This window comes from Schistocerca gregaria, chromosome 1, assembly GCF_023897955.1.
Source record: "Schistocerca gregaria isolate iqSchGreg1 chromosome 1, iqSchGreg1.2, whole genome shotgun sequence".
In the NCBI taxonomy this organism is placed as follows: Eukaryota; Metazoa; Arthropoda; class Insecta; order Orthoptera; family Acrididae; genus Schistocerca; species Schistocerca gregaria.
This window is the reverse complement of record NC_064920.1, coordinates 549,362,560-549,380,913: the sequence shown is the minus strand read 5'-3', so window position 1 is coordinate 549,380,913 and position 18,354 is coordinate 549,362,560. Positions and strand designations below refer to the sequence as shown.

The following is an 18,354-nucleotide window of genomic DNA, read 5'->3' as shown; positions in this document are numbered from 1 at the left end:
AGTGGTGCAACATGTGGCATGGACTCGACTAATGTCTGGAATAGTGCTGAAGGGAATTGACACCATGAATTCTGCAGGGCTGTCCATAAATCCATAAGAGTATGATGTGGTGGAGATCTCCTGTGAACATCTTGTCACAAGGCACCCCATATATACTCAATAATGTTCATGTCTGGGGAATTTGGCAGCCAGTGGAAGTGTTCAAACTCAGAAGAGTGTTCCTGGAGCTACTCTGCAGCAATTCTGGACATGTGGAGCGTCTGATTTTTCTGCTGGAGTTGACCAAGTCTGTCAGAATGCACAGTGGACATGAATGGATGCAGGTGATCAGACAGGTTGCTTTCGTATGTATCACCTGCCAAGAGTTATACAGTCCTCTGCTGACATGCAGGGTCCATGGATTCATGAGGTTGTCTCCGTACCTGTACACATCCATCCACTCAATCATCAGCTGTCCAATATCAGTGTTGACTCATCCAGGCGAGGTATAAAACTGTGTCATGCAGTCGTCAAGGGTACAGAAGTGGGCCTTTGGCTCAGAAAGACTATATTGATGATGTTTCGTTGAATGGTTCACACGGTGACACTTGTTAATGGCCCAGCATTGGAATTTGCAGCAATTTGTGGAATGGTTGTACTTTGTCATGTTGAACAATTATCTTCACTCATCATTGGTCCCATTCTTACAGGACCTCTTTCCAGCAGCAGCCAATGTTGGAGATTTGATGTTTTACCAGATTCCTGATATTCTCAGTTCATTTGTGAAGTGGTAGTCAGGAAAATCCCCACTTCATTGCTACATTGGAGATGCTGTATCCTGTTGGTCATGTGCCAACTAAACCATCATGCTCAAACTCACTTAAATCTTTATAACCTGCCATTGTAGCAGCAATACCCGATCTAACAACTGTGTTGACACTTGTGTTATATAGGTGTTGCCAACAGCAGCATTTTCTGCCTGTTTACTTATCTCTGTATTTGAATGCACATGCCTACACTAGTTTCTTGAGTCTATTTCCATCATGAGTGGGGTTCCAACGCATCTGTTATAGGTAGTTTTCAGAGAAGGCATTTAGTAATATTTCACAGAGTGTCTTACCATGCCGACCACTAACAAAATCTGTAATTTTCCCATATGATAGTTGGATGATGATGTCTCCATGATGGGACAATAACTTAAAGATCTTTACATGAAATATATTTTGACGCCAGTGGAATCATTCTGCAGTCAATTTCAAATGCCGGATTTCTAAATTTTCTTGGTAGTGCTTCAGAAAAAGAGTGTGTCTTTCCTCCAGGGATTCCCATTTGAGTTCACAAAGCATCTCCGTAATAATCACATGTTGACTGAAGCTACAGTTAACAGTTTTTGATGTTGCTGAGCAACAGCCATACAGTAATTTTTAAATGAACTCACCACCATTTGGCTGTGTTTTTCTTTATTTAATTATGACCCAGGTTTCGGCCTTTATGCCATTTACAAATTAAGTTTTCCGTTACACATTAAGCTTGATGTCCTGCATTATGTGTTAATGACATAAACTTCAGTTGAAAATGGCATAAAAGGCCGAAACCTGGGCCGTAGTTAAGTAAACAACAATATAGTAAAATGGCAGAGTGTTCATATAAAAAACTACTGGTCACAGATCTAGCAGTCAACCTCTGAAATGCTTCAATGTCTTCCTTTCATCCAACCTCATTGGGATCCCAAAGACTCCAGCAGTAATCAAGAATGGGTCACACTAGTGTTCTGCAAGACCTCTTTTACAGATGAACCACATTTTCCTAAAATTCCCCCAGTAAACCAAAGTTGAACATGTGCCATTCCTACTACCAACCATTCCACTTCATATCGCTTTGCAACTTTACGCCTGGATATTAATTGATGTGACTGTGTCATGCAGCCCATTACTAACACTTTATTTGAGCAGTATGGCATTGTTTTTCCTCCTTGCCTGCATTAACTTAAATTTTTCTATGTCTGGAGTCAGTTGCCATCCACCAAACCAACTAGAAATTTTAAGTCATCTTGTATCCTTCTACAGTCACCCAACAACACTACCTTCTCACACACTGCAGCAGCACCACCACCAGCAAACAGCCACAGATTGCTGTTCACCTTCTCCATGAGATTGTTTAAGTATATAGAGAATAAAGAGAGGTCATGCCACACTTCCCTGGGGCACCCCTGGCAAAACCCTGCATCTGATGAACACTCGCTGTTGAGGACAACATGCTGGGTTCAGTTACCAGGTGTACCAGTATGAAATGAACGTTTTTTTTGTGAAAATGAAATATCAATTTTGAATTGAAGAGTAAAAACATTTTATTCAAAATACTGACCATTGCTTTCTATACATTTTGACCACCTTTCTGGCAATTTGTGGACACCATGCCAATAGAAATGTTCGTCTTTTGAAGCAAACGAATCAGACACCCAATTTTCGACATCTTCGTATGAATCGAAGTGTTCCTCAGCCAATGCTTGTCCCATTGATGAAAACAAATGCTAGTCGGAAGGGGCCAAGTCTGGTTAATATGGCGGGTGGGGTAGCAGCTCCCATCCAAATGTTTTGATTCTATCCTGAACCAGTTTTGCTTTGTGTGCAGGTGCAGTGTCGTGTGAAAACATTACTTTGCCATGTCTTCTGGCCCTTTCTGGTCTTTTTTTGATCAATGCATAGTTCAAATTGATCATTTGTTGTCTGTAGCGATTAGTATTCACAGTTTCACCAGGTTTTAGAAACTCATGACACACCACACCTTTCTGATCCCAACAAACACAGAGCATTGTATTCTTGCCGAATCGATCTGGTTTTGCAGTCGGTGTTGGTGGTTGTCCCGGATTAACCCATGATTTTTCCCATTTAGGATTCTTAAAATAAATCCATTTTTCATCGCCAGTAACAATTCAATGAAAAATTGATTTTCTTTCATGTCTTTGAAGCAAAATTTGACAAATGGTTTTTCGGTTTTTCATCTGTCTTTCATTCAATTCATGTGGCACCCATTTTCCACACTTTTGGATCTTTGCCAAAGCTTTCAAACGGTCAGAAATTATTTGTTGTGCAACATTTAGCATTGCTGCCATTTGCTTCTGACCCAAAGTATTATCTTCATCCAATATTGCTTGCAATTCGGCATCTTCGAACTTTTTTGGTGGTCTCCATGTTCTTCATTTCTTACATCAGAATTATTATTTCTGAACCGTTGAAACCATCTTTGGTATGTTGTTTCTGATAGAGCATGATCACCATATGCCTCGACAAGCATTCGATGCGACTCTGCAGCACTTTTTTTCAAATGAAAACAAAAAATTAATGCTTTCCACACATCATCACTTTCTGGTACAAAATTCGACATTGTTAACACGATGAAAACATATGATGTTGTTTGTTCCATGACTTGATGTATACTAAATATCTTTGACAGATGTCATACCAACCAAACAAAACAAAAAAAAGAATTAAGTCTCGTTCACAACAAATGTTCCCTATTGGCACATTTGTATCTTAACACTCATTTCATACTGGTACACCTGGTACTTACGAAGTTCTGAGCCAGTCACATATCTGGAAACAGGAAACTGATGTTAAGGCATCGTGATATGTTTAGCTAAATAAATACTATAACATCTGTTTAAATGGGCTGAGGCTATTTATTTATTTATTTTAATAACATTAGAAAGGCCATGAAAAGAAATTGCAGTAACGACAGTATAGGTGAAAGTTTTGACAAAAATTCCTGGGAAATCTGCTATATGTACAGCCCTGTCATGCTGTTTTTCATGGGTCCAGTCATGAACTTCGCTGAGTGAGCATATCTAATTTTAATATTTGGCTTATCTCTCACCTGTTTTTGCTAAAATCTTCACCTCCGACATTTCTGAACTACTGACCATATTATTATCCATAAGTTGTAGAATGTGCCATGTTCATATAGTCACTGTAAAAAGTTGGAATAATACCTCAGAATCTCCATGGAGCTTTTGAAGTAGGATGTAACACTCCCAGATCTATTGCTATTAAATTAATTGCCTGATTTTGTTTCATCTACTCATTTTTAGTTAACAATAAAAAATAAAGCTATAGGTAGTCGTACAGTGTACAACAGCAACTAAATAAACTGTGAGATCACCACGGTAGTATGTCATGAATCCAGTACTGTTTACACAGCTGCCTCCATAAGGTCTCCCTATGCAAAGAGTTTTTTAAGTCGTTTATACCAAGAGTGTGGTGCCCTTTGATAAATGTTTCTGGTGTTGCTGCCATGCACATTATAATTAAATCAGAGTTGCCACAAGTTCTGGAAATCTGGGAATGTCAGGGAATTTGAAACATATCAGGGAAATTTGAAGGGGAAAAAAAAAAAAAAACACTGGAAAAATCTTGTTCTTGTCTCAGTAGATGAAATGGTTTGTTTACTGAAATGTCATGCATAGTCAGTGGCTGGACGCAGCAGAGTATGCGCCTCGCTTCCTACTCCTTCATTCCTACTGCTTTATCCATTCCTACCACTCCCCTCAGCTTGCTGTCAGTGCTGCCACCGCTGTTTGCCGCTATCTAGCAGTTGCTGACGAGAGGGAGAGAGGCGTGATGTCTAGTTTGTTTGGACCTGATTCTCAGAGATTGTTGACACAGTGGCCGGAGATGGCGGTCAGGTGTCCGTGAGTTGTGTGTGAGTGATTGTTTGAATGTATGTGTGCTCTTCTTTTCTGACAAAGGCTATGGTCGAAAATATAGTTCTGAGAATGTGATTATCTTTTCTATGTGCCTGTCTGTGGCTTATCGACTACATTTACAGTGATTTGCTACCTATCCTCATAAGTATTGATCCTCGGAGTATCTGCACAAGTTATCTATTGCATGGATTAATCATTGCAATCTCATATCATCAGCATGCTGTCTGTAACACATGAGTTCCTGGCCACACAAGCGGATTTTCGCAACAAGCCAAAACCGCAGGCCATTTCTGTGGGTACCTCTAACTAATTGAGCTTACCAATCTGAAGCCTGTCATTTCCACTAGTGTGCAGGCCCTGCCAATAGAATCTAGTCTCAGCGACTTGACCGCAGGCCAGTTCTGTGTGGTATAAGGTGACAGATTTTCGTGGTACATCCATGGACTCAGGACTGCGATATTCCTCAGCAGGCCAGAGGCCACAGGGGATGGATTTCAGGAATTGCGACTCTCTTACTATAAGTACATGGTATGATGCAGCATTTTATAGACATTTTATTTATTGTAGTACAGTTTGGCACTTCAAAAGTAGTTCACATACAGGGTATTTGAAAAAGAACTCTCTAGGTTTAAGTATTAATTTAATGGGGAAAGTACTGAAAAATTACATCAGTGAGTACAAATCATGAAAGAGAATTCCTTCAAATTTTGTTTAATGGTAGTGGACTTCACCGTGGGATCAATTTGTTGTCCTGCACACGTAAAGATGATATTCCACTTCTCGCCACGTATCCATCAAAATTTCAGGTGTAACTGTCCCAACCGCCACAATGATTCTCTTCCATAAGTGATTGATGTGTCCGATCTTTTCACTGTACACAGCATTTTTTATGTGACCCCAAAAGAAAAAAGCTAGTGGGCTTAAGTCTGGGCTTGATGGTGGCCACGGTATTGGGCCAGCCCTGCCTATTCACCTTCCTGGAAAGTGAGTGTCGAGAGCCACACGCACGTGGATACTGTAATGACGTAGTGCACTATCTTGTTGGAAAAACAAGAGCCCCTTTTCCTCCTCAATATCGTCCATTTGGGGAAAGACGTACACTGTCAACATGACACAGTAAACATCCCAGCTTATTGTTTTTTTCTACAAAAATGAAAGAACCAATCACACGATTTTCCATCAAATCGCATAATCCCTTAACTTTGGGATAGTCACATTGATGATGCTGAATAACTTTATATGGATGCACTGCCTCCGAAATTCTGCAGTTATGACAATTAACTGTTCCACTGACATGAAATGTTGCCACATCAGAAAAGAGAATCTTTTTTAAAAAATTGACAACATCACCACCACAAATTCTGTGTAGAAAGTCAACTGCAAACTCATACCTTTCGATTTTATCAATAGGTTTTATTTCATATGACAGTTGCAATTTGTAGGCACGAAACTTAAGTCTTTTACGCACAACATCATACACAGTACCTATGTTGTTGTTGTTGTTGTTGTTGTCTTCAGTTCTGAGACTGGTTTGATGCAGCTCTCCATGCCACTCTATATTGTGCAAGCCTCTTCATCTCCCAGTACCTACTGCAACCTACATCCTTCTGAATCTTCTTAGTGTATTCATCTCTTGGTCTCCTTCTACGATTTTTACTCTCCACGATGCCCTCCAATACGAAATTGGTGATCCCTTGATGCCTCAGAACATGTCCTACCAACCGATCCCTTCTTCTGGTCAAGTTGTGCCACAAACTCCTCTTCTCCCCAATCCTATTCAACACCACCTCGTTAGTTATGTGATCTACCCATCTAATCTTCAGCATTCTTCTGTAGCACCACATTTCAAAAGCTTATAGTCTCTTCTTGTCCAAACTATTTATTGTCCATGGTTCACTTCCATACATGGCTACACTCCATACAAATACTTTCAGAAATGACTTCCTTACACTTAAATCTATACTCGATCTTAACAAGTTTCTCTTCTTCAGAAACGCTTTCCTTGCCATTGCCAGTCTACCTTTTACATCCTCTCTACTTTGACCATCATCAGTTATTTTGCTCATAAATAGCAAAACCCATTCACTACTTTAATTGTCTCATTTCCTAATCTAATTCCCTCAGCATCACCCGACTTAATTCGACTACATTCCATTATCCTCATTTTGCTTTTGTTGATGTTCGTCATCTATCCTCCTTTCAAGACACTATCCATTCCGTTCAACTGCTCTTCCAAGTCCTTTTTGTCTCTGATAGAATTACAATGGCATCGGCGAACCTCAAAGTTTTTATTTCTTCTCCATGGATTTTAATACCTACCCCGAATTTTTCTTTTGTTTCCTTTACTGCTTGCTCAATATACAGATTGAATAACATCGGGGAGAGGCTACAACCCTGTCTTACTCCCTTCCCAACAACTGCTTCCCTTTCATGCCCCTCAACTCTTATAACTGCCATCTGGTTTCTGTACAAATTGTAAATAGCCTTTCGCTCCTGTATTTTACCCCTGCCACCTTCATAATTTGAAAGAGAGTATTCCATTCAACATTGTCAAAAGCTTTCTCTAAGTCTACAAATTCTAGAAATGTAGGTTTGCCTTTCCTTAATCTTTCTTCTAAGATAAGTCGTAGGGTCAGTATTGCCTCACGTGTTCCAGTATTTCTACAGAATCCAAACTGATCTTCCCCGAGGTTGGCTTCCACTAGTTTTTCCATTCGTCTGTAAAGAATTCGCGTTAGTATTTTGCAGCTGTGGCTTATTAGACTGATTGTTCAGTAATTTTCACATCTGTCAACACCTGCTTTCTTTGGGATTGGAATTATGTTCTTCTTGAAGTCTGAGGGTATTTCGCCTGTTTCATACACCTTGCTCACCAGATGGTAGAGTTTTGTCAGCACAGGCTCTCTCAAGGCCATCAGTAGTTCCAATGGAATGTTGCCTACTCCGGGGGCCTTGTTTCGACTCAGGTCTTTCTATGCTCTGTCAAACTTTTCACGCAGTATCGCATCTCCCATCGCATCCGCATCCTCATCCACATCCTCCTCCATTTCCATGATATTGTCCTCAAGTACATCGCCCTTGTATAGACCCTCTATATACTCCTTCCACCTTTCTGCTTTCCCTTCTTTGCTTAGAACTGGGTTTCCATCTGAGCTCTTGATGTTCATAAAAGTGATTCTCTTATCTCCAAAGGTCTCTTTAATTTTCCTGTAGGCAGTATCTATCTTACCCCTAGTGAGATAAGCCTCTACATCTTTACATATGTCCTCTAGCCATGCCTGCTTAGCCATTTTGCACTTCCTGTCGATCTCATCAATTAAATTCAATATTTCTTCTGTTACCCACGGATTTCTACTAGCCTTCGTCTTTTTACCTATTTGATCCTCCGCTGCCTTCACTACTTCATCCCGCAAAGCTACCCATTCTTTTTCTACTGTATTTTTTTCCCATTACTGTCAATTGTTCACTTATACTCTCCCTGAAACTCTGTACAAACTCTTGTTCTTTCAGTTTATCCAGGTCCCATCTCCTTAAATTTCCACCTTTTTGCAATTTCTTCAGTTTTAATCTACAGGTCATAACCAATAGATTGTGGTCAGATTCCACATCTGCCCCTGGAAATGTCTTACAATTTAAAACTTGGTTCCTAAATCTCTGTCTTACCATTATATAATCTATCTGATACCTTTTAGTATCTCCAGGGTTCTTCCATGTATACAACCTTCTTTCGCGATTCTTAAACCAAGTGTTAGCTATGATTAAGTTGTGCTCTGTGCAATATTCTATCAGGCGGCTTCCTCATTCATTTCTCTCCCCCAGTCCATATTCACCTACTACGTTACCTTCTCTCCCTTTTCCTACAGCCGAATTCCAGTCACCCATGACTATTAAATTTTCGCCACCCTTCACTATCTGAATAATTTCTTTTATTTCATCAAACATTTCTTCAATTTCTTCGTCATCTGCAGAGCTAGTTGGCATATAAACTTGTACAGTACCTATAGGCACTCCTAATTGTAGTCTAAGTCTGGCCAATGGCTTCTTCGGGCTCTAAACACACGAAACACGTATCTGTTCAAGAACATCTTCAGAAGTTCTTGGTCAACCTGGTGATTTTGCTTTTAAAACACTACCAGTTTCCTTGACTTTAACCAATGACTGATAGGTTTTGCTGTGGTTTTTCACAAACATACTGAAACCTAAAATTGTTTTGCACTGTTATAACTGACTCAGTTTCCACAAGCCAAATAACACTCTGCATTTTCTGTTGCGGAGTGCACATTGTTGCTGAGTAGCTCTGCACTGCAGACATACCTGGGCTGAACTGAGGGAACAGAGGGGAAAAAAAGCAGCTGTGGTGCCGTCTCAAGGTCAAGCAGATCTGCCAACTGCAGGGGAGGCAAACTTGGAGAGTTGATGAATCAAACACCACAAACTAGAATAGTGTATGTCACTTTGTGCAGATTCTAGAACACATTAAAACTGGGGAGTTTTTTCCACACACACACTGTATTAGAAAGTATAGCCAATAAGAAGAAGGAAAAAAAAAAACTGTCAGTTGCTGGCAGTTTGTACGCTATGTACTCATACATTTCTCGAAAGAAAAATGACCCAATACCTGTAAAATAATAGACATAACACAGTGGGTAATAACTGACAATAACGAACATAGTAGAACCAACATTTTGTTGCCTGTCTTCTATAGTGTTGGTTTACACAACTCTTCCCTACGTTATACACTTCTTTCCAGAGGCCAACTTTTTTCTGAGGTTATTTCTGAAAACAGTGAAGGCATTTTAAATCTGTCTTGTGACTTCAAGGCAATGCATATTTTTGTCACAAATGTGTTTCATTTTTATGAAATAAAATAACGACAGTTGTTTTAATGAAACACGCATACCATTTGGCTTGATTTCTCCATCTAAAAACAGTTCATTACAAAAGATATTGATGTTAATACTCAAGATTTTTGCTCACATGGGGGGTGGGGGGGGGGGAATTACAGAAGTCCTTACATATTTTTAAGATCTCAAAATTTGTCAGGGAAAAATGCTAAAACTTGTCTGGAAACCAGGGAAATATCGGGGAATTTTCTTGGGGGAAACTTATGGCAACACTGTGAATGCAAATTGTTCATGGTGAGTTATTGTGTTCAATATCCTTCATTTGTGGATGATTTCTTTGTCATGCGTTACTTTTCCAGCATTGAGGAAGGTGAGAGCAGAGGGATCTGACATTCCACGCTCTGGTCCGTAGAACGCCAGTTTTCTTTCTCCCGATAACAATGTCCTCCTTAGTAGGCCCCGCCTGGAAATCTGAATGGGTGACTATTTTACCTCTGGAATATTTTACCCAAGAAGACACCATCATCATTTATCCATACAGTAAAGCTGCATGCTCTCTGGAAAAATGACGGCTGTAGTTTCCCCTTGCTTTCAGCCATTCGCAGTACCAGCACAGCAAGGCCATTTTGGTTAGTGTTACAAGGCCAGATCAGTCAATCATCCAGACTGTTGCCCCTGCAACTACTGAGAAGGCTGCTGCCCCTCTTCAGGAACCAAACATTTGTCTGGCCTCACAACAGATACCCCTCTGGTGTAGTTGCACCTACAGTACGGACATCTGTATCGCTAAGGAATGAAAGCCTCTCCACCAACGGCAAGGTCCGTGGTTCATGGGGGAGGGACATTAATAGTACGGATGCTGTAATATGCGTTAAGATTCATCTGTCATTTGTAGCTGATCCCATTTATGTTGAGATACGTACAGTGCCATCTATTGGTAAAGTTTTCATTAAATTTTTTTTTGTTCCGTGAATTCTCCCCTGCAGCAATAATACGCTGTTGAAATCTGACGTCTTTCTGAGTGGTGGTTCTCTTTCTTCACAGTTTTGAAACTGGAACTTTAATTATGGACACCCCATGTATTGTATGCCCTGAAGGCTCAGAATACCTTTACTTACTGCATTTAAAAGCTTTGGGACTGCAGACAAAGCTAGAGCGCAATTTTATAAATCATTCGTTACACTTAGTACTTGTGAGCTGTTGACACTTTTTTCTGTCTTAAATAATAGATGTAGTGCATGATGGTGCAACTAGGATGACAGGCATCTTGTCAGTGGTGTAGACAAGTACTTCGCAGATTGTTACAGATCTTTGAGTGAAACATGAACAAGATATTCAGAAAAAGTGTGAACAAGGAATGAGAAAAGTGTATAATTACAGAATTAAGTACAGAAAATTCCCCCATGTTGGAGCAGTGTCTCAAATATATATGTCTAAGAGGTCCATGCAACTTAAAATGGTACTTTGAAGTCCTGTGTGGAATACAAAGACAGGAAGGATTAAAGGTAACCACTGACGAATAAGTGGATATCATTTGAAATCTTGTAATGATTTCAGTCTTATTGGAATGGAATAGAAGTTTATTGTCTCAATTATATTTATGTGGAGGAGACTCATCAAAACACACAAATCTGGTTTACAATTGTTCTTATAATATAATTAATGTAATATACTGTAGTGGATAATTAATTAATTAAGCAATTATTAATTTTTCTTAGAAAATAAAAAACTTTTAAAAATTAAGTCATAAGTATTTGCTCTCTCCTGCTCAGATTTTCAGGTTGTCATTCTTGGATTCTTCTAGCAAATTGTAACATTTCTGCACTAGTTTCTCATATAAGATTTTTTCAGTGTTTCCAGCAATTCTTGTCCTTTCCCTTTTTATACCCATATACTGTAGAATTTAAGCATAAAGTCTGAAACATTGGGTGGGGAGCATAAAATTATTTTGATTTATGATGTTGTATTCATGTTGAAAATGTTTTGCTGCAAATAAATCAGTGTTACTATGTATGCTTAATATACTTACATTTTTTTGTGTTTGTTGAGCATTCAGTTACATAGTGGGTGGTTAACTTGTTTCCTTCCATTATTTGAAATCCAGGCTAATTTTAGCCTTAAAAGCGCAGGAATCTGGTACTCTTATTGTTGAGGTTAAAACAGTTCTCTCTCTCTCTCTCTCTCTCTCTCTCTCTCTCTCTCTCTCTCTCTCTCTCTCTCTCACTCTCTCACTCTCATTTTTTATATGTTTTTAGTCAGCTGCATTTTTTATTTTTTGCTAACTGTGAATAATTTTAAAATACAATTTCATTTTCTGGCACATAACATATTAATCAGAGTGGGTATGTAAGAAGTGTCTTGAGATAGAATCACCTGTTAAGGCTACACTTCCTCTGTCGTGACTCTTAACCATTTTTATTAATCAATTCCTCGTAATTTGTTGTCCAAACAATTTTTAATATTTGATGTTGAGTTCTGTGTTCTTCTGATGGTAGTAAAAGAGAATTAGCTAAGAATATAAATAAAGGGTACAAAGTTATGCAGACCATAATGTTTCTCTTTTCTGGGAAAACTGTGAGATGGCAGTCTTTCAAATGGAGGTCATTGCATGGAAGGCGAAAGTGTAAACTACACTGCTAGCCATTAAAATTGCAACAGAATGAAGGCAGCGTGCATAGTACGCACAGCTTCTTCCTACAAAGAATGAGCATTTCAATTCAGCTTATGGATGTGTTTCCAGTGGCTGAACAAACCAATCGCACCGAATGGTAGGAGGCGGCCAGGGCTGTAACTTTAGGAGCCTTCTTGCATGTCACTTGCCCCCTTCGTGTTTGCAGCATTCTCCTTCAAATAAGTTGACAGTGGTGGATGTAGGGCTCTTTCACCATAAGCGGTCCACAACCCATTCCCCCCAAGTTTGTCAAGTTTGTATGTTTTATGCCAGTAGTATTTGTGGTGAGTTTTACCTTGTCCTTAAAGCACCTGAGAGGGGCTCCATGAGGTCTACTGCCAGAGCAGAGTTCGCTATAAAGGATTTGGTGGGGAAGCCTTTCATCAATCGTGCAACGAACATGGCTTAACCACATCACTTGATGAGGAACAATGGTTGCCCCTCAGTGCTGTTTTGATGGTCCTCTCACTTAGTGTTCAAGATTTATCAGTTGTTTCTTCTTCTCTCTTTTTTTTCCGAAGCCCTCAAGTTTCTTGATTTCAAGCTGATCAAGTGTCAAAGTTTCACAGCAATTCTAGAGCATAGAAATGACAACAGTTCTGTGCACCATGAATTGTATGTGCCGCTTTAGGTCTTTATCCGTGAAGACTGTGTATTAACCACCCAAAAGCTGCATGGGCAGCCCCTATTCTGTTATCAAAATCTTGTTCACAGGTGAACTGTTTAGACAAACTGTTTCTGAGATGTGAAAAGTGCTCAACCAGCTCCAGTGTCGCATGTAGGACAGAGATATTGAACTCAGGTAGAGCTAATCGTGGGCCAGGTTGTGCAATTGCCTTAATTTTTCTTACAATGATGGTAAAACCAAAGCAAACGTATGCAGTTACAAAGCAGCTGACAGACTGTTCTAACTCTGCCAGTGTTAGAACTGGAGATGCAGTGCAAATGATTAGCATTTAAGTATAACTGCAGTAAATAGCTAGGAATAATGATATCTATATTCTGTATTTAAAGAAATAATACATAACAGGATTCTCATTCAGAAATTACATTTGAATGTTCATTTTTGTAAGAATATGACATTATGCCTTGTCAAAAAGGAGAAATTTGGTGGAATTGGACACCAGTAGGATGTTGGCCAAACAAGATACCAGTTTATCGTTCTATGATATTGTTTGACAGGATTTCATGTGTGTCATGCAGATATGGAATTGGTGTATTCAAGAGGGCAATACTCAGTACAGGATTTAAACAGCCTCACATGACTATTACCTAGTCTACAGACATGTTTGCTTGACGATGCAAGATCATAAAGCTGTGTCTTTTTACCTTGAGACAAGAAATGGGCTAGTCTGTTGCAAGACCCTGACGCTGGCCATCCAATGACAACACTAGGCACAGGAATCTTTCCAGAAGAGTTCCAGTTTTGGATACTGCATCACCACAGACGTAACCGTGTTTAGAGGCTTGGAGGAGAATGAATGTTGCCAAATTGCATTTTTCATTGCCATGTGAGCTCAGCATGTGGTGTGATGATATGGGGTGCCATTGGGACACAACATGATCATATTTGGTTTGCATAGCCAGTAATTTTGTCAGCAGGTGTTACATTTCTCAGGCATGAAGGCTGGTAGCTGCACCCCATCTCTCAGGTCTCTGTAATGTTACCTTTCGACAAGATAGTGCAAGACCAAACATTGCCCACATTGTCCTGACCTAACTCAATATGGAGGATGTATGAAATGTGGCACTTTGTATACCTCCAATCTTGGTCTTCCTACTATATTGTTGACTCTTCATAGGCAAACTTCCATTATTTGCTATTGTCTGTGGTTTAACAGTTATAATAGTCAGCACTATAAATTGGTGGTAAGGAGACCGGTAAGGCATAAAGCAGGATCGGAGCAGAGTTTAAAAAAGGGGTTGACAAGGATGATTTGAAGTTATAAAAGCAAAAGTTGGATGGTATACTTGGATTTGAGTGCAGCTCCTTGTAATCATAAGTACTGTGTCTCAGTAGTCTGCCATTGTTGTTAACAGTGTGGATGTTAGCCACACTATCTTTGTCATTAGAAACTTAAACATATTTTAATTTAGTGGAAATGATACATATTTTTTAAATATGCTTTATTATTATATACATCTGGTTCGAGAACTACCTTATACACTTAAGTGACAAAACATTATTTAGATACCTTAATGTCATAGTGACATAATATCTCAATTAGGTGAATACTAGTAAACCCCTTCCCCACTCTGATTCCTTAAAGAATCAAACTCTCATATAAAAAACCATTTAAAATGTCTGATTAGAAGAAAAAATTAGACAGTGGAAAGTCCAAGTTGGGATATCAACATTTATAAAAGGAAGGGATGGATTGGTACTGAACGTGAAGATGAACTTAGATTTGCAGACATGCACCATCAAAAGACTACCCCCCTCCCCCTCAGGTCATTTGCTGTCTCTGACAGAATTACAATGTCATTGGCGAACTTCAAAGTTTTTATTTCTTCTCCTACTCCAAATTTTTCTTTTGTTTCCTTTACTGTTTTCTCAAAACACGGATTGCATAACATTGGGGATAAGTTACAACCCTGTCTCACTCCCTTCCCAGCCACTGCTTCCCTTTCATACCCCTCGACTCTTATAACTTCCATCTGGTTTCTGTACAAATTGTAAATAGCCTTTTGCTCCCTGTATTTTACCCCTGCCACCTTCAGAATTTGAAAGAGAGTATTCCAATCAACATTGTCAAAAGCTTTCTCTAAGTCTATAAATGCTAGGAACGTAGGTTTGCCTTTTCTTAATCTATTTTCTAAGTCAAGTCATAGGGTCCATATTGCCTCACGTGTTCCAACATTTCTACGGAATCCAAACTGATCTTTGCTGAGGTCGGCTTCTACCAGTTTTTCCATTCGTCTGTAAAGAATTCGTGTTAGTATTTTGCAGCTGTGACTTATTAAACAGATAGTTCGGTAATTTTCACATGTGTCAACATGGTATTACATGATAGTAATTTTTAAAAAGTTTAGTAGAGGATTGTTACATAAATTGTCAAAGATTTGTAATGGACTTAATTGCTTCTGGAGTGTTTTTGCTGCTGCTTGATGTGATATGGCTTGCAGGTGGAACACTAGTCGATGTGCTGACTCAGCGTACAACACCGCTGCCACCAGACATAGTCTGTCGTGTGTTCTGGCAGACATGCAAGGCTGTACAGCACATGCACAGTCAGCAGCCCCCTATTATTCACAGAGATCTCAAGGCAAGTGATGAACATAGTTTAAAAAAGTAAATTTCAGTTCTTTATCCCTCCTGCCTCACCTGTACATGCAGTAATACAGCAATAAACTGTTTTGTTAGCAAAAAAGGAAAAGTTATTGTGTGGTCTACAATACTGAGTGTTCCATTTATCTGATGACGCTTTTGCAGCGCAGTAGATGCCGAGCAGTGAGCACTCCGTTGTCTGTGATCAGTTGCTGTGTCGCCCACCTATTGCTGCGGTACGACAGGACTACATTTAAAGTACAAGAAAATAAATTTTGTACTTGCCCATGTCACACAAGGAGATGCTGGAACTGCATGCCATAATTTTCCACACATTTCTGACATCTGTTCAAGAAATTATTAATCACACAATGTCATTCTCTCTGAGATATTGAATTAATTGATTTGGAGATATTATCCTTAAGTTCCTCTATTGTGTGAGGATTTGTTTGTACACTTTGTCCTTAAATGCACACCACAAATAAAAATCTCATGGAGCTAAATCGGGACTTCTTCTAATCGCTCTTTTATCAAACACGTTGTGAATTTAATGCAAAGAAATGTTAGCCATTTGAGCCCTTCCGGATAGTGTTGGAAAAATGCGAAGCTTCTTTCTCTTCCACTCAGTTCATTAAAATAGGTCACAAAATGTTTTACACACATCTTTCACTTGTAACTAAGTCTTTAAAAAAATGGGGCCTATTATTCTGTCATCACTAACTCTTTTACAATCATGAAGGGGTTCCTCATGAAGCACAACAGGTCTGAGTTCAGGTGTTTTGGGAATTAACATATCTGTGTAAATGGAACCCAGTCTCGTCTGAAAACAGAGTGAGGTAAGGATCCATTTCACCATCATGCACTTGTTTTAAAACCCATTTGCAAAACTTAACCATGTGCACAGGATTGCCAGGTTGAACTTCTTGTGCTACTGTTACTTTATGGGGCCTTAGAACCAATTTGTGCAGGGGTGCTCAATATTTGTGTGTTTTATGCAAAAGACTTCTAAGACACTTCATAGGGGAATTTTCCAGGTGGTATGCAAGCTTCTGTGAACACTGTACATCATTGTTTATACTTCGTGTCCTGAACACTTCCCATTTCATGAAATTTATTCACTAATTTCTGAACTGCATCTTGACTTTGAACTCGATCTCCTGGAAACTTACGTTCAAACAATCTCCTAACAGTACAAGTGGACTCTGTAATAAATTTGTGGCATTGAATAATTAGCTCTTGCCATTGTTGCATTCTCAAACTTCACTGTTACGCTTGTGATGTCTGTTTCGTACTCGAATGACACTGGCCGAAAAGGCGCATCTGTCTGTATGGCCTTCAGGCTAAACTTGTTAAGAAAAAAAAAAAAGAGGGGCCATAATACAGCCCCGAAGGACCCATTCGACTGACAGGTGTGGCTTCCATGGCCAGCCTGCAATACCCCAGGCATGCAGTCATCAGATAAATGAAACAGCTTATATTTTAATGAAAGTGATCAACAGCTGATCAGAATAATTTCCAAATTTCCCTTCCATTAAACAAGGTTTTTTTTGGGAATGTTTAGAACTGAAGATAAGACAATTAATCACTCTTTCATTAACATACTGTGCTTTATTTGGTATTGCTTGAATATTAAATTCTTTCTTACATAATTATAAAGAACATTGGAAAATTCAGGATGCTGTAAATACAGCCATTTCCATAAAGCTTTTAAAAATTAATAAATGAAGAAAATAATTGTGCACTTGATATTATTTTATAAGGAACTACTTATTTAAAATCTTGAACATGGCAACAGTCAGCAGCTATAGAATTATGGATGCAATGGGAATCATACAGCCAACAAGCTGCACGTCAAAAGTTTATTCAAACTTTCAACTAGGTTTCAATGGTTATAAACCTGTCTTCATCAGAAGAAGTAACAACACCTAGAGATAGGATATATTACAATCAGTACATGGAAGTCATATGTGCAAAAAAAAGAAACATCTAAAATAAACTTAAGTTTTACATATTGAGTGACAAGAGAAACACTTAGTCAACAGTAAAATGATCCATATAAATGCTATGGTATCCAAAAGGCATAGTCAGCAATAAAAATTATCCATATAAAATATAAAGGAGATGTCCATCAGACAACTAACAGGATGGAAGGGACAAGCCACCAGGAAACTTATGCCCAGATGGGACTGACATAAGAATGGTGCCAGCCAGAAAAGACACGTGACATGTCAATAAAATTACATTTCGATAACATTACAGAAACAGTAACATAACAAGAATTACAAAAAAACATATAAACTTCATTTGCATAGGTTTATTGGCATCTTACTAATTTTTATTATGTTACTGTTTCTGTAATGTTGTTTTAATGTAATTTTATTAACAAGTCAGGTGTTCTTTGTGGTTGTCACCACTTCTTACGTGAGCAACATCTTTGCATAAATTTCCTATTGGCTTGTCCCTTCTGTCTTGTTAGTTGTTTGTTTATATGTTCGATGAACATCTCCCTTAGATTTTACTTGGATCATTTTTACTGTTGAGTATACCTTATGTCTGCCATAACATTTAAAGGAATCATTTTACTGTTAACTAAGCATTATGACTTTGTTTCTCTTTTCACTCAATATGTAACATTTAAGTTAAATTTAGACATTTCATTTTGCTGAAAGTATGACTTCAACATACTGGGTCCAATATATTCTGTTTTTACATGGTATTACTTCTTGTGATGAAGATGAGTTTATATTAGTCAAAATCTAGGTAAAGGTTTGAATAAACTTTGATGTGAAACAGGTTGGCTATATGATTCCCATTGTATCCAACAACTTTTTTGTTGAATAGTATTTTCTCTGCAGTATTTCTCAGCTTGTTAAAATTCTTTGATGGTGCC

General features: G+C 38.7%; 1 protein-coding gene across 3 annotated transcripts in view; it reads left to right on the top strand.

Moving 5' to 3' along the window:
- Positions 1–18,354, top strand: part of LOC126356011 (cyclin-G-associated kinase) — a 250,440-nt gene that overhangs the window by 8,221 nt on the left and 223,865 nt on the right. For all 3 annotated transcript variants that reach the window (XM_050006662.1, XM_050006670.1, XM_050006677.1), the window contains one exon: positions 15,323–15,462. In XM_050006662.1, coding sequence (XP_049862619.1) covers positions 15,323–15,462 — 140 coding nt within the window. The remainder of the gene's footprint in view (positions 1–15,322; positions 15,463–18,354) is intronic.